Source organism: Lichtheimia ornata (genome assembly GCF_029851405.1).
Source record: "Lichtheimia ornata isolate CBS 291.66 chromosome Unknown scaffold00018, whole genome shotgun sequence".
NCBI classification, from domain to species: Eukaryota; Fungi; Mucoromycota; class Mucoromycetes; order Mucorales; family Lichtheimiaceae; genus Lichtheimia; species Lichtheimia ornata.
In genome coordinates, this window is record NW_026695338.1 from 39,550 (window position 1) to 54,425 (window position 14,876).

Below are 14,876 nucleotides of genomic sequence, written 5' to 3' on the forward strand. Positions count from 1 at the left end.
GTCAATAAAAGGAACTCGTATGATAGCATCTATTTTCATAGTATTCTTCTTCTCCGTATGATGAACTCGTACGCGATTTGCATAGTAGTAGTACTGGTGATGATAGCTGATGGAGCGTGGCACCACTATGATGTAATCTTTTGTTGTAGACAACATGCTGCAGCTGTGTAAATAGGACACATTTGAGATGTACATATGAACAAAAAGGACGTTCTTTGTGGCTTTGGATTGATGGTGTACTATCCATTGCTAGCCACATGCTGCCATCGCATATGTCGTATGTCATCATTGATTGGATGTTGATTTACAATCTTGAGAATAATGGTGGTATCTCAAGGGCGATGTGTCAGTGACATGACCGCCGGCCCTCTGAGTATCATTCGTATTCATGCAAATAATGCTTTTGGATGCGATATGAATGATAATCCTCGGAATTAATTTATTCTCATTGGATTCCAGAATTGACATCTTTGGCATCAACCATGTTTTCTCAACATTGCTGTGGCATTGGGTTTCTATGCATGGGAGAGGAAAACAGGTGACTAAACAATGGGGTGGGAGGTGGGTGGGGTAACAGCCTCCGCAGCGCTGGGTCCTCATGCAGATGCGTGTAATAGCACCGCGGACAATGCTTCTTCGCCTTCTTCAATGTCAGCACCGACATGCACCCATCGAAAGTTATGCTCCACGCGTGTTGTCATTCGTCATTCCACAGAGTTCCTTCCAAGTTCTCGGTCAAAGAGAAATAGGTGAGTACCATTGCCACTTTGTATACCTTTTCTTTTCCTCGTCAACTCACCGCCATTGCCAATAGTGACGCTGTTGATCCCGGTTTATGTCGCCATGATACCTCGGAAGGAAGCTTCACCACCGCTGATGCCATGTTGCCACAAGATTACCAACTAGACGATGAAGATAGAACGTACGACGTGTCGAAACGGCTTCCCAGCATACAATCATCCACGTCGTCTTCTGCTGATACAGCTCGCGGGGTTGATCAACGAGATAGCCAACAGCAACAACAACATGACACTAGCAAGCTACGAGCATTGAGTTGGCGACCATCAGGGATTGCATTTATACCACCACCTACCACGCAAAGTCGTAGCATGGAGACGAGCATTGTCAAATGTGATGTACTTCTATGCAAGCGGAGCCTACGTTCTCAAAAAGCAGATCATCCTACTCAATATGAGGCATCACGCATGGTTGAGGATTGGCGTCAAATGCAAGTAGAACTTACGCATCAATCATTGGCACTTTATTCATTTCCTGCAAGTATCTAAAACATCGAGGAAAGATATCTATGGGGCATTATCTAACAACATAGATTTTTATAGCCACTGATATGGCCCGATCGATGGCTTGAGCATGATTTGAAAATACCTCGAATCACGCGTTTTGGACTCCTTTCTCCATTGGATTACACCTTTTTCGTATGCTATCAAACACCTGGTGGAACGGTGGACACGTTTTCATTTCGTGCTCTTTCTATCACTGTTTGCCGTGAATGGTACATGGCTCTTTATCGCGTGTTGCCTGATCAAGTCAAGCCTCTTTGTTCGCCTTGGTGCGAGGTGCATATACCCTTACTCGAATTGCGAGTGAAATTGCCGTTGTGGAACGAGGATGGTGAAATCAGATACGACATTACCTTGCAAAGTGTACACAACGCTGTGATATCCGTACTGCAACAAGATGAGCATTGGAAAAAGTTGATCGACTCGGGTTTCAAGAATAGCGATCAGCTTGGCATGTGCTGGTCGAGAGGCAATAGGACTGAATGGGTGTATTGGAATCGAAGCTTGACAGACCCTCAAGAAAGGATCGATCTTGTTATATCCCCGCAGCATATTGAACAGGTAATTGCAACAGCAAGTTATCATTCATCAAGATCAGATGCACTCACATGTTGAGATTAGACGCATAGACTTGAATTACGACATGTTGACCACGCTCCCAGCAACATATGGTTAGAGGATGATTCGAAGCTGCAGGTAAATTATCGATGGAAAGTAGTAAGGTAAAGGATCATCATTGACAATGAATGCATCAACAGGAACCTCTCCCCATTGAAGGATACTTGACACGCTTGACAACATTCACCGGCAAGCCCTTGTCGAATGCACTAGGACGATTGGTTCGGCGAAGTCACTATTTTGCATCTTTCGACCAGTATTTGTTCATAGTCCCACACGATGCCAAGATACCACCCATTGAAAGCAAATGTCACGTTCGTGAAACAGCAGAGTGCGTTTTTATTTCATCGATTCGGCAAGATCAGCTAGACTTTGAGGAGCATCATCGGCGATTACAGCTTATCACATCAGCAGCCCATGTGATTGATTTGACAGAGATTTCCTATGTTCGTCGCGTCTTTGATGATGAAGAGGGTGAGGCTTCATTGCCTACAAGGACGACCACCTATTATGCCAGCATTATTCAGCAAGAAGAAGGAGGAGAAGAGGAAGGACGTCAACTTTCTCGGGGTCAAACTTGTATCGAAATTGTCATGGTGAATGGGATGATTCTAAAGTTCAAGGTCAGTTGTTGTGTTTTGCACGTATTATCAGGTGATGGCTGAGACTCAGAGTGTGTTTGCAATTATCGTTAGCCCGAATCCAGTGATCTAAGTGATACGTGGGTGTCGTACCTTACCAAGCTGAGTCTGTATTGGCGAGCACGCAAAGAAGCTGAAAGAGACATTCATGCAAGTGAAGATTTCGGGGAACTACTTGACGATGAATTCAGATTGGTGATGACGGGAGAGGAGAAAGGCAAGGAGTTTCATCGTAAGCCCGAGGTGGACACACGGATATGGAACATTTGCTCGTTTGAGGGGTGTCGAGATATCGTGGTAAGGATGATGATAACAATGTTGGCTTTTTATTCATGCAACTGGTTTTACTCACGTGCCCATGTTCAACCCCCTTTGTTATTTTAGAAAGCAGGGATTATGTACTTTCAACCTCGGTCACGCGGGACGTTTTCACAAAAGATGTTTATGCTGACGGCAAATGGCTGGATCATCTATTACAACATGTTTGAAAGAGAGCCTTTATCTTGCCAACCATTGAAAACAGCCGTACATGAGCGTAAAGGCCAATTGGATATCAATGATTGCTATGTATACTCGTCTCCTTTTGAAGTGGAATCGCCTTGTCGTATTTATTCAGATGGTGGGATCAGTGCTGACTCAAGCGAAGAATGCCTATTCTCACTGTGGAAACCCGAACGTCGGCGCGTGTTTAGTCCCAAGCGGCAACGGATCACTGTGTACAAGAACAATAAGCAATTTCTTCAAGAGAAGGGTGAAACATGGCAGTTTTTAGCAAGGAATCGGCATGAAAAGGAAGAATGGGTATCAGCTATCAATGTAGTTATTGAGCGATTACTGCGTGGACAGGAGTAAATGAATGATGGGGCTTGGACAAGAATCATTTGTTGTTATAATGTTTAGTGTATTAGTGTTCATAAGATAAAAAGCATGATTAGAGAGTAAAAAAACATTGCACCAAACGCCACTGTGTCTCTCCTGCTGCCGTGTGGACAAAAAGTGCCCCCCTATCTTGCAAGCTTGATGTTGCCTGTGTAACAGAATTGCTCTTTTTATTTCTTTTTGCTTTCACTTGCACTACCCATAGGGAGGTAACCTACGTAAGGAGGGGGTTGGATGAAGTAAGTAACCCAACGCGTCTTGTTTCAATCACACGATCCATATCATGTTGCTTACAACAAGTGGTGATTACCTTGGAGATGGATTATAGAAGAATAAGATCGGTGCGAAAAACAAGACCAGACGGTCGGTGTGTGTTGGATTTGCGTGTAACATGAAAAAAGATGAAAACTCTGTAGCACACGCACACATATCCTCAAATCCACTCATACTCATACACACACACACACATACACACACCCACCCAATTCACCCTACTTCCTTAATTCTCTTTCTATACTTTTTTCCCCCTTTTGCTGTCTCCTCACTGGTCTTAGGCCCCCTCCTCCCCCAACAAGGCAGATTTTATTTTGATTTTGATTTCTCACTCTTTCTCTCTTTCTTTCTCGCTCTTTGGCCCCCCCTTATTTTCGCATCTCCCTTTCCTCGATGAACATGAATGACAGCGACATTCCGGAGCGCATTGCAGCTGCACGACGAGAGGCTGAAGCGCTTAAAGACCGAATTAAACAACGCAAAGAAGCGCTTGCGGATGCAACATGCAAGTGGATGATAATAATATGATAATCAATGTTTGAAAGGCGCGGCTGATTTTAGTCATATCTTTTTGCAGTGCAGGAAATGGCAAAAGATGTAGAACCACTACCACGCATAGTGATGAAAGTGAGACGTACCCTCAAGGGCCATTTGGCCAAGATTTATTCGATGCATTGGGCAAGCGATCGTCGACACGTTGTATCAGCATCACAAGACGGCAAACTGATTGTGTGGGATGCCTATTCTTCTAACAAGGTACACGCTATCCCCCTGCGTTCCTCATGGGTCATGACTTGTGCCTATTCTCCTTCCGGTAACCTCGTTGCTTGTGGTGGTCTCGATAATATCTGCTCCATTTATAATCTAAGAACTCGAGATGGCCCTGCTCGTCCTGCTCGCGAATTATCAGCACACACCGGTTACCTTAGTTGTTGTCGCTTCATCAATGACAGGCAAATTCTTACGAGTTCAGGAGACAAGACGGCAATGTTATTCGATATCGATGCCGGTGTCAAGACTGAAGAATTTGTTGATCATGCCAATGATGTGATGAGGTATATCTTTTATGTCAATACTTGTTGTCGTCAATGCTAATCTCTTTTATATAGCTTGTCATTGGGTCCCAATCCAAATGTGTTCGTCACTGGTGCTTGTGATTCAACAGCCAAAGTCTGGGATATCCGTACAAAGCGATGTGTACAAACTTTTGTTGGTCATGAATCAGATGTTAACGCCGTGCAGTTCTTCCCTAATGGTGACTCTTTTGCAACGGGCAGCGACGACAGCACTTGCAAGCTCTTTGATATACGAGCCGATACAGAACTTTGCACCTATACACACGAATCCATCCTTTGTGGTATCACATCGATCGATTTCTCGGTTTCAGGAAGATTGCTATTTGGTGGCTATGACGACTACAATTGCAATGTCTGGGATACGCTCAAAGGTGAACGAGTGGGTGTCCTTGCAGCTCACGAAAACAGAGTTTCTTGTCTTGGTGTTTCAGGAGATGGCATGGCTCTTTGCACTGGTAGTTGGGATGCAACTTTGCGTGTGTGGGCCTAAAAAAGTCATGCTCAATCACTGTACTTTCCATGCTCTCATCAACTTTTATTCAACAATGGCTTATCCTCATCATCGTTCTTCCATTTCTTTTGCTATCGTTTCCATTCTTCCTGTAGTGTACTTTCGATTTTATCTTTCTCTCTCTCTTTCTTTCCCCTACCTCTCCCTCTCTCTCTCTTTTTTTGTTTCTCGTTCTCTATATATACAATTCACAATCCACAATACCCTAGTAAAAGTTCATCACAAAAAAAAGAAGCCGATCGTATTATTAGTATTTAGTATTATGGGTCTAGCTATACTATGGCACGTTGTCTATTCCTTTGTGATGCCACAATTTGAGTAATAAGTGCAATCGGACTCTGATCCATGTACAATGCGAAGCACACTAATAGCAGAATGTGCACAATCGTATGTCGCAACGCCATCTATGCCATCAACAACAATAAGTATCCCATCACAAAGCGAATTGGTAGAGAGAATTTTACCTTGACAATCCATCGCCATGGCCATTGCCCAGCACGTTTCTTTTTCCTTGGTGCAGTGGATGATGATGAAGGGGCTGTGTTGGTAATATTGGCACGTAATTCTTGCTTGAGTCCATCGATACGTTCATTCAATGCAATGATTTCAGTTTCTAACGTTTCGAGAGCACGTCTTGTTGCTGGACCAAGTGACACAACCGATGTATTAGTGGGATGGGTGCCTTGTTGATCTTGTTCTTGTGTGGCGGTTATATTAGATCTTGCTGGTGACGAGGGATTGGAGACAAAAGATGAAGGTGCTGTTGGATAGGATGGTGATGATGATGATACAAGACGATTGAATGATTCTGGTCTGTGTTCCAAAGGAGATGTGGGATCAAAAGAGGGTGTAAGTAAAGAATCACGACGTTGTTGTTGCTGTTGTTGTTGCCGTGGATCAATGTCTTTGGTGGATGAAGAAACCCATGGATTGACATTAGGATCAAGTATCACTGAATCATCATCTCCTCCTTGTAAGAGTACGGGTGGTCGTCTAATGCGATTTGAAATAGCTGAATTGGGTCGACCGAGTGGCGTGGATGGGGCTGTGATGGCTGATATTTGTGTCGATGCAGCTGATGGTGGTCGAAGGGATGATTGTCGTCTTTGATAATATTGACGTTGCTGCTGTTGGATGTCTCGCAAATAAGCACGCTCTTCTGCTATGACACTTGATTCTACATGCATACCATCTTTTGTTAACTTGACATTCAACAAAGATAGTCATTTTACCACTTGCCTTCATCATCCTCGTATTCATCATCATCCTCGTCATCATCACTGCTTTCTTCTTGTATAGATGATGGTTGCATTGTGGCAAATGCTTGAAGGATTTGTTGTGCCTGAGCTCGACTGGATGGTTTTCGATAAGCCTATGAATCAATGAGTATTCCACCTAGTTTGCTATACATCTCAATAAGCATACCTCGGACGCTACTCGTAAGAATGCTTCTACGTAACGATGCTTGGCTTCCAGTGTACTAAGGCCTTCAAGCTGCTTCCAGGCATCCCTATTATTATGAATCTATAAGCACATGGAGTGTCCAATTGAAGCCATGCCTACCATTTGGCGCGTCCCACGACATCGAATATGCCAGGTCGTTGAGTATTCACATTGCCAGTCGAAGCTTGCTTGAAAAGCGCATACAGCTATAGAATCATCGTAAATGAATAACCTCCATTGGAGTGTTGGGTAATAACAAAGAGAGAGAGAGATTACCTCCAGTCGTTGATCCTTGGATGGTTCAAGTGAGGAAGAGTAATGCTGTACGATGCTTAGAGCCTTTCTAAAGCGTTGGTGGACAAAAGCTTTTGAATAGTGAGAAGGGATAGTGGACATGACCAAGTGAACAACCCCACACTGCACAAAGGAGGGATTATGGCCCACACTCTCAGCATGACTAGTTTGTATCACCAGCCTACCTTTGCTTCGTTGTTTTATACATGTGCTTCACTACCAACAACTGTAGCACTCATTTTTGGTAATATAGCCTGCTCGAATGACGCAAGGAAAAAGAAAACCACTACAACCAACATGTGCCAAGTGTCATCAGGCTTCTCCGGAAATGTGTCATCTTTTATGTCAATGCTTTTTTTTTGCATTGACACTTGACCTCCTCTTTTTTATCCGGTGGTTTCACAGAAATCACATATGCCCCCCCTGAAACAATAAGCGTGCACAATGCGTATATATGAAAAATCTCCATACAACGACAACCTGCTACCTTGTATTCTTTCGTACTATAGGCAACAACAACAACAACAACATTATCCTCCTTCTCGTCGTACACAATGGAGCCTAGTTGAATGGTTTTGTCGTGGATGCTTCGATGTCATTGTTCTTAGTCTTTCTACTGAGAGAAGAAATCCTTCTCTTTTATTCTATATGTGTTCATTGTGTATTGTATGGGGAGAAGATTGATCCCCTTCCCCTTGGAATCGATGAAATCAGATATACCACAATGAGCATCTCAACACCAACAACGGGATAAAGAGAACAGCGTACTAATGAAGGTAAAGGGGAAGCAAAGAAAGAGACCCTAAAAGAAATCATGCCAACATGCAGTAGCTTAGCGCCCCCCCCCCACCATCCTTTCCCCTTTTGTATAATTGCAAGATGTTGTATGTCAATGTGTGTATTGTATTATTCACATGGAGGATAATGGTACGTGTATAACGAATAATAAAGGATAAAAGATATTTACATCGTTTATGAGAGAGAGAGAGAAACAGCCCAAGAGAAGAATAAAGAACATAAAAAATTACAATGTAGAGCTCAAAAGATGAATCCAGTCAATTTTTTGAGCGATCGAGCAATCCTGTTACTCGTCGTGGGTGATACGGCTTGCATATCTCGGTCATTGGGCATGCTGTTGGCAAGATCTTGTTGTTGGGGAATAATCGTGCTCATGAGTTTCTCTTTAATCCGCCGGGCTGATCGTCTCCGTTTGATGTGGGTATCATCCATCAAGTCATCCTCTGCAAGTTCCATGGCCAATTGAGATTCATCCCACAACATGGTATGTCTTTGCGATGATGGGGATTCTGTATTCGTGGGTGACAATGGTTCCAAGGGCTGTACGATGGGTAATTGTAATGTGGTGGCTATAGAAGGTGTGTGTTGGTGGTGATGATGATGGGGTTGCACGATACCCTGGTTTTGCTGGGTAAAAGAAATGCGTCGCTCGTCGTCAATCCATGAAGCTGGACGTAATGGTGCATGGCAACTATGCCGAAAAACTGCTGCTGTATGATGGTGATGATGATGGTGTTGTTGTTGTTGCTGTTGTTGTTGTCGCATAAGCGCTCCGGCTGATGCTGACCGCTGTGGAGGTAAACCTTGCCGCCGTTGCTGTTGTTGTTGCTGTGGCTCGGATGATGCTGAAGGCCCCGTTGGTGACGATGGTGATGACAAGGATGAATTGCTCGAAACAGAGGATGATAGAGAAGGAAGTTGATGATGCATTGTAAAAAGGTAGTGTGTATATAATGATGGCGTGTACAAAAGATGAATTGGAATTTCTCGGGTGAAAGGAAAAAAGTTCAAGAGATAAAAGATTGATACTGCTCAGTATCCTAAGGATGTAATGCTCGACAAAAGAATTATTCCCTCTTGGAATGCAATGAAAAACAAGGACACTTCTTGATAAAAAGGATGCTACACAAATAAAAGGGAAAAGGGAAAGTGTACGCGAAGAACACTTCAAGCGAGGTTGCAGCTTTATAAAGACCCTTCGATTGGACCTGGGTGACCTTGATTTGGAAAGCACTCCACGTGTGTGTTGCCATGAGCCTTCTCTCTCAGTTGTGGATACTTGTACCACGCCAGGTGCTGATGCTGGTTGGCTGCATTTGTTGCGTATATTTGTTCCTCGTAGAAACCACACACCCATTTGCAATTGAAGCTGATGCTGTTATTCATTGATACCATTCTGAGATGAGACAAAAAAGGAGCCATAATACGCATGAGGGAGAAAGCAAAGAGGAGGCTGTCGGAATGGGGGAAAGGTGTATGTAGGTGTGTGGTTGTATTGATATTGAGGACATGATTACGCGGAGCTTTTCTTCCACAACATTTTTTTTTCTTTTTCATCTCCTCTTTTTTTTCTTTTTTGTCATAATGTTGTGCAAGGAAACGGCTTGCCACATGGCACACAAGAAAGCTGAGTTGTAGAGAGAGAAGAAAACACACGACAATGAGCATAACGGGTAAACTTTATGTTGCTTGGACCACTTGATAAAAGTATGTGCGCCTTTATGAAACGAACGCCTCGCTTATTTGCTCCGAAAGCAACATCCATTTTGTGTGCACGGGACTGGTTGGTGTGAAGCTTACAATGTCATGAGCAAATGTATGCGCACAATCCAATAAACGTGGTAGATGTCCGTGTCACCATGGACCCACGCATACATCAGACTCAACATAGTAGTTCCATGCATTTGAACATATGACAGAACTTTGCTGCTGTGATAGATGCCATTCATCTCAGCCGAGCCTCATCCCAATATCGGCTTTGGCATTCTTGTTCTTACCTATGTGCTTGGGCTGATAGTATTCCCTTGTAGAAAAACAGCAATTGCAACGATTGATATGGGTACCGTTTTCGTTTGAATGAGCATACACACTCCGTCGCTTGTGGAATCATAACATTTGTTGTCGAACGTGCCACTGCGGTGATATCATTCTTTGCAGACTACCTGGCTCGAGCTACAAATTTATGCTGGATGACCTATGAATAACCGAGTCCGGCGATATTACAAAGTCTCAGTTGAACCAATAAACCAATGGCAGATAAATGTTGTGGGTTGCACAACATGGTTGCATTTTGTAACCAAAATCCTGTTTTGTTTCGAAAGCTCGCTCGACACCCGTTGAATTTCCTTATTAGTAGACGCCCCGTTTATTGTAGCTCATTGTTATGAAATATTCATGCGAGCTGTTGACACACGAAAGGTACGGCTTTCTTTCCAGATATGGTGTGTATCTTACTATTGCCGCTGTCGTTGGGAAGCGCAATGGAGGTCCATCACACCACACGCTGCTTGTTGATAGTGACTATTGCGCTCTTGTTTTATAGATGCGTGCTGATAACACATTTACATACTAGGCATCCCTTGGGCAATTGAACAGCCACCATTTCATTCAACCCACCTAGAATTGGCTTCATCCAAGACCAAGCCAATACACCATCTTTGCTAAGACTTGATTCGAGACCAGCCAAGATGCTGCTGGCAAAGGTTTGAGCATGGAGATAGCATGGCTACATTGTTTCATCTTGATACCTTTGAATGATTAGCATTACCATTACTCGCCATTAAAAGATCAACCTTGCATATAAAGAGATGTATCTTTGTTATTGAAGGGGGGAAGCCGATAATGAGCCTCCATGTTGTTGACTCCATCCACTACATCACATGCAACAATCATACGTAGGATGAATGTCTACTTCTATTTTTCTTAAGACAGCGACATGCACTTGAATCTTAACATGAACAATGAAGTCAAATGATACATACGCACACAAAAGCCTTCAAGTATAGCTTACGAGAGTTTATTGGTAGAAAGGATGTGATTCTCTATTTCCACTGCAGCTATCCAATACAAGAAGTCATTGTGATGTTTCATTGACCGAAAAATGTATATCCAATCAAGGCCCTGGCGATAATGCCGACTTGCGGGAGGCTGAGTGCCTAAATACACACACATTTCAAAAATCCTTTTGACAGCAGTGCTGCTTCTCCTTCACCATGTTCCACCTTTCAAAGTTTACTGCTCGATTAACGAATCGTCTTTCGTCTGCAACGCAGCACCGTGTCACTCTACAAGCAGCTGTTGGTAAGTAAGAGCTATGTCAAGGATCATTGGGAATAGTCATACTAAAACGTCGTCTCTTGCCATGTTCCTGTCAGGGAGACCGATCGTCAGCAGAAACCCCTTGTTGCAGAATGTGCGCCTAGCAACAATCCACAGCACTCGTTTATGTTTCAATGCAGTCAACAATGCTACAGCCGAAGAGATCGTCACTGCTGCACCTTTGGAAACGCCTGCACCCAAGCGATTTGCTGATCTAGAAGCTATTGACAAGAGAACTCAACGTGCTATCAAGAAGGTGTTCAAGTACGAGACCATGTCGACAGTACAAGAAGCCGTGTTGACGAGAGTTCCCAATACGCAAGACATGTTTGTGAAGGCCAAGACGGGTACTGGCAAAACACTTGCATTTTTGATGGCTGCCTTGGAGACGTCTATCCAAAAGAATGACAACTTACGTTACTTTGAGGGGTCTTCGATTTTGGTTGTTTCACCTACTCGGGAACTTGCATCTCAAATTGCAGTGGAGGCTCAAAAGCTGACTCGATTCTATCCATTCCAAGTGCATTGTCTTGTTGGCGGTGAATCCAAAAAGAGACAATTAGACAGCCTTGAGCGTGGCCGTGCCGATATCATTGTTGCCACTCCAGGTCGTCTTCTCGATTTACTCGACAGCTCCTATCGCACCAAACAATTGATGAAGACTCTCAAGGTGGTGGTTTTGGATGAAGCCGATCAATTGGTGGACATGGGTTTCCGAGCTGATGTGGAACGGATCCTTAAGCAAGTACCTCGTAAGCGCCAAACGATGCTTTTTTCAGCAACATTATCACCAGAGATTCGTGAGAGCTTGGGAAAGGTGGCACTCGATTCTGATTATGCATTGATCGATACGGTGGGAGAGGACGATGTTCATACTCATCTTCACGTCAAACAATCAGCACTTGTTGTCCCTTATGATCAGCAATTGACTTATCTCCGCAACTTGCTCAACACTTATCCAGCTGCACAAGTGGGAAAGACAATTGTATTTTTGCCAACGACTCGATCCACAATGATGTATGCAAGTTTACTCAAGTATTTGGCTCCTAAGCGTGTGGTGCTTGAATTACATTCCAAGAAGCAACAAGATCAACGTAGCCGTATCGCACAGAAGTTCAGAAAGGCACCACCAGGTGCTGTCTTGGTGACATCGGATGTTTCAGCTCGTGGTGTGGATTATCCTGGTGTATCGTTGGTCGTCCAAATTGGTGTGCCATCATCACGTGAACAATACATCCATCGATTGGGTCGTACAGGTCGTGCTGGAAAGGATGGTGAAGGTATCATTGTCTTGGCACCATTTGAGACACCTTTTGTGAAGGATGACATTGGTGATTTGCCCATTCAAAACCTGATTCCACCAAAGATTGAGGATGAGGAACAAGAAGAAACGGATAAGCTTGTGACATATGTGAGAAACAAGGTCATTGATCCCAGTCTCATTCATGATACTTATACTGCATACTTGGGATATTGTAAGTATCATACGAGGATATTGAGAGTGTTAAAGTACAGTGATTAACTTTTGGTAAATATAGACGCTGGTCGTATGCAAGCCTTGAATCGTCCTCGTTCGCATGTTATCAAGGAAGCCGAATCATTTATCCAAGCATTGGGTGTTGAACAAGTACCAGAGCTCTCTGATCGATTCATGCAAGTTCTTGGTATTCAAGAGAAAGCACCAAAGCGCCCAAAGAGATCGATGCGTAATGACAAGTTTGGTGGACGAAGCAAGGATCGATTCTCATTCAACAGCGACAAATTTGATTTCAAGAGAGGACGCTTCGATAAACGCAACAGGAATGATTTTGAGGATCATCGTACATTCATGAAAGAGTTCAAGAGAGGTTTCGGTCGTCGTCGTGATGATTAGTCGGCGCCACTATACCACCCACCTCCCAAGTGGATAGTTATAGTACACATTCTAATAGACTGCATTTACATTGTACAATTTGTTGATATTTTCATTGCTTATTATAAATGCTCATTTACATATGTAATTATCCGCAAAGTAGTATAATGGGAATTATCATAGGCTATTTAGCTGACAGCAAACGTGGAGCATCCTCGGCAGACCACGAGCGATATTAATTTCCCGCTCCCTTTCTGGTCGAGCTTGTTCCTCCTTTCGCTCTTCCATTCCTTGCTGCCATGTCAACCAGATACGCTCGGACAGCTGATAAGGCGTTGAATGAGAAGCATTCCAAGATTCTCAAGGATCTCTTGAAGAAGCCTGCCAACAAGTATTGTGCCGATTGCAAGAGAAAAGGTAACTAGATGAACAAAGGCATTGGATGGCAGCTCAAAGTTGGAACTCATTTTCGTTTGCCATTTACAGATCCACGGTGGGCATCCTGGAATATCGGTGTCTTTGTTTGTATTCGATGCTCTGGTGTTCATCGCTCGATGGGAACACATATCAGCAAAGGTAAATGTCTTGGTTGGATTGGATGATGATAAAAGAGGGGGGGCTGTTACTGATGTTCTATTTTACTACAGTCAAGTCTGTTGATCTTGATACATGGATACCTGATCAGGTGGAGAACATGATTCGATGGGGCAATGAACGTGCAAATAAGTGAGTTGTGATGTGTGGCATTAAAGGAAATGAAAGATTGCTTATATTTTGTGCAACCAAAATAGATATTGGGAAGCCAATCTCAAGGATAAGCGTCCATCCGAAAGCAACATTGACATGTGGATCAGAGCAAAGTATGATCAAAAGCGGTGGGCAATGAGAGGTCCTATTCCTGATCCAAGCACTTTAGGTGGAGATGATGACGAGGTATGTTTTAACAATATCTGGAAAGGGTATAAGGTGCTGATGGATGTGTATGTATATATGTTTATATAGGTGATGGAGTCGGCAAGTAGCACCAGTAAGCCAAGTTCACCTGTCCCTGCTCGACCCAAGCAACAGCAACAACAACCTGCATCCCCCAAACCACCCAAATCATCCGACTTTTCCAACTTGGACGATTTTCTCGGATCACCAACAACCAGCAGCTCTACTAGAAATCAATCTCCAGTATCCCAGCTGCAGGGTGCAGACTTCTTTTTCAGCTCGACCCCTAGCAACAAGGCACCCACTACCACCACCACCACTACACCTCCTCCTCCTCAGCAACCATCCACTCCACCCCAACAACAACAACAGCAACAACCTGTCAAATCAGCTCATGATGATCTCAAATCATCCATCCTATCATTATACAGCAAACCATCCCCAGCTCCTTCACCACCCATGACCATGAACAATGGTGGATACGCAAACAACATGAACAGCTTCCAACAGCAATTGTCAGGTTTATCTCTTGGCACCTCTGGCATGATTCCTCAAGCACCTGCCGGACATTCATTTAACAATGGTTGGGGTTCGTTTGCTGACGCCAATACTTCACCCATGCAATCTACAACACAACCCAGTCTTCAAGGCAGCCAATTTTTTGCTACCAATGGCAATACCAATAACAGCAACAGCAGCAACAACAACACTCCTCCCGCACAAGCAAAGCAGGCTTATGAGTAAGTTTTATTTCTTATGATGGATACCCTTTGGCTCAAGGCTCATACGCTCTTTTTCTCTTTTAGTGCATTTGCCGATCTTTTGAAATAGATGATACATCCTATACTTTCTATACATAAAAGTATATCCACTTGATAACCAAATAGCTACGTGTGGGATGTGTCAGGTTGCGGCATAAGGGGGTTTACCAGATCTGCG

The 14,876-nt window shown here is 43.6% G+C and overlaps 6 protein-coding genes across 6 annotated transcripts; 4 read left to right on the plus strand and 2 right to left on the minus strand.

The window, feature by feature from the left end:
- Nucleotides 1-482: 482 nt before the first annotated feature.
- Nucleotides 483-3,412, plus strand: O0I10_004739 (uncharacterized protein; the record flags this gene model as incomplete). The annotated part of the gene is made up of 8 exons (XM_058484791.1): nt 483-538; nt 618-749; nt 815-1,274; nt 1,341-1,862; nt 1,923-1,997; nt 2,060-2,542; nt 2,615-2,857; nt 2,945-3,412. The coding sequence occupies 8 exons, from the start codon at nt 483-485 to the stop codon at nt 3,410-3,412; spliced, it is 2,439 nt and encodes an 812-aa protein (XP_058344290.1).
- A 693-nt stretch (nt 3,413-4,105) lies between these two features.
- Nucleotides 4,106-5,278, plus strand: O0I10_004740 (guanine nucleotide-binding protein subunit beta; the record flags this gene model as incomplete). Its single annotated transcript, XM_058484792.1, has 3 exons — nt 4,106-4,217; nt 4,290-4,767; nt 4,822-5,278. 3 exons carry the CDS (start codon nt 4,106-4,108, stop codon nt 5,276-5,278), a joined length of 1,047 nt encoding a protein of 348 aa, XP_058344291.1.
- A 293-nt stretch (nt 5,279-5,571) lies between these two features.
- Nucleotides 5,572-7,138, minus strand: O0I10_004741 (uncharacterized protein; the record flags this gene model as incomplete). Its single annotated transcript, XM_058484793.1, has 6 exons — nt 5,572-5,703; nt 5,764-6,476; nt 6,539-6,671; nt 6,725-6,809; nt 6,863-6,948; nt 7,019-7,138. 6 exons carry the CDS (start codon nt 7,136-7,138, stop codon nt 5,572-5,574), a joined length of 1,269 nt encoding a protein of 422 aa, XP_058344292.1.
- A 936-nt stretch (nt 7,139-8,074) lies between these two features.
- O0I10_004742 (uncharacterized protein) lies at nt 8,075-8,764 on the minus strand (the record flags this gene model as incomplete). The annotated part of the gene is made up of 1 exon (XM_058484794.1): nt 8,075-8,764. The coding sequence occupies one exon, from the start codon at nt 8,762-8,764 to the stop codon at nt 8,075-8,077; it is 690 nt and encodes a 229-aa protein (XP_058344293.1).
- A 2,282-nt stretch (nt 8,765-11,046) lies between these two features.
- O0I10_004743 (uncharacterized protein) lies at nt 11,047-13,025 on the plus strand (the record flags this gene model as incomplete). The annotated part of the gene is made up of 3 exons (XM_058484795.1): nt 11,047-11,134; nt 11,209-12,627; nt 12,691-13,025. 3 exons carry the CDS (start codon nt 11,047-11,049, stop codon nt 13,023-13,025), a joined length of 1,842 nt encoding a protein of 613 aa, XP_058344294.1.
- Nucleotides 13,026-13,303: 278 nt separating this feature from the next.
- O0I10_004744 (uncharacterized protein) lies at nt 13,304-14,768 on the plus strand (the record flags this gene model as incomplete). Its single annotated transcript, XM_058484796.1, has 6 exons — nt 13,304-13,421; nt 13,491-13,580; nt 13,652-13,730; nt 13,796-13,937; nt 14,007-14,677; nt 14,744-14,768. 6 exons carry the CDS (start codon nt 13,304-13,306, stop codon nt 14,766-14,768), a joined length of 1,125 nt encoding a protein of 374 aa, XP_058344295.1.
- Between the last annotated feature and the right edge of the window lie 108 nt (nt 14,769-14,876).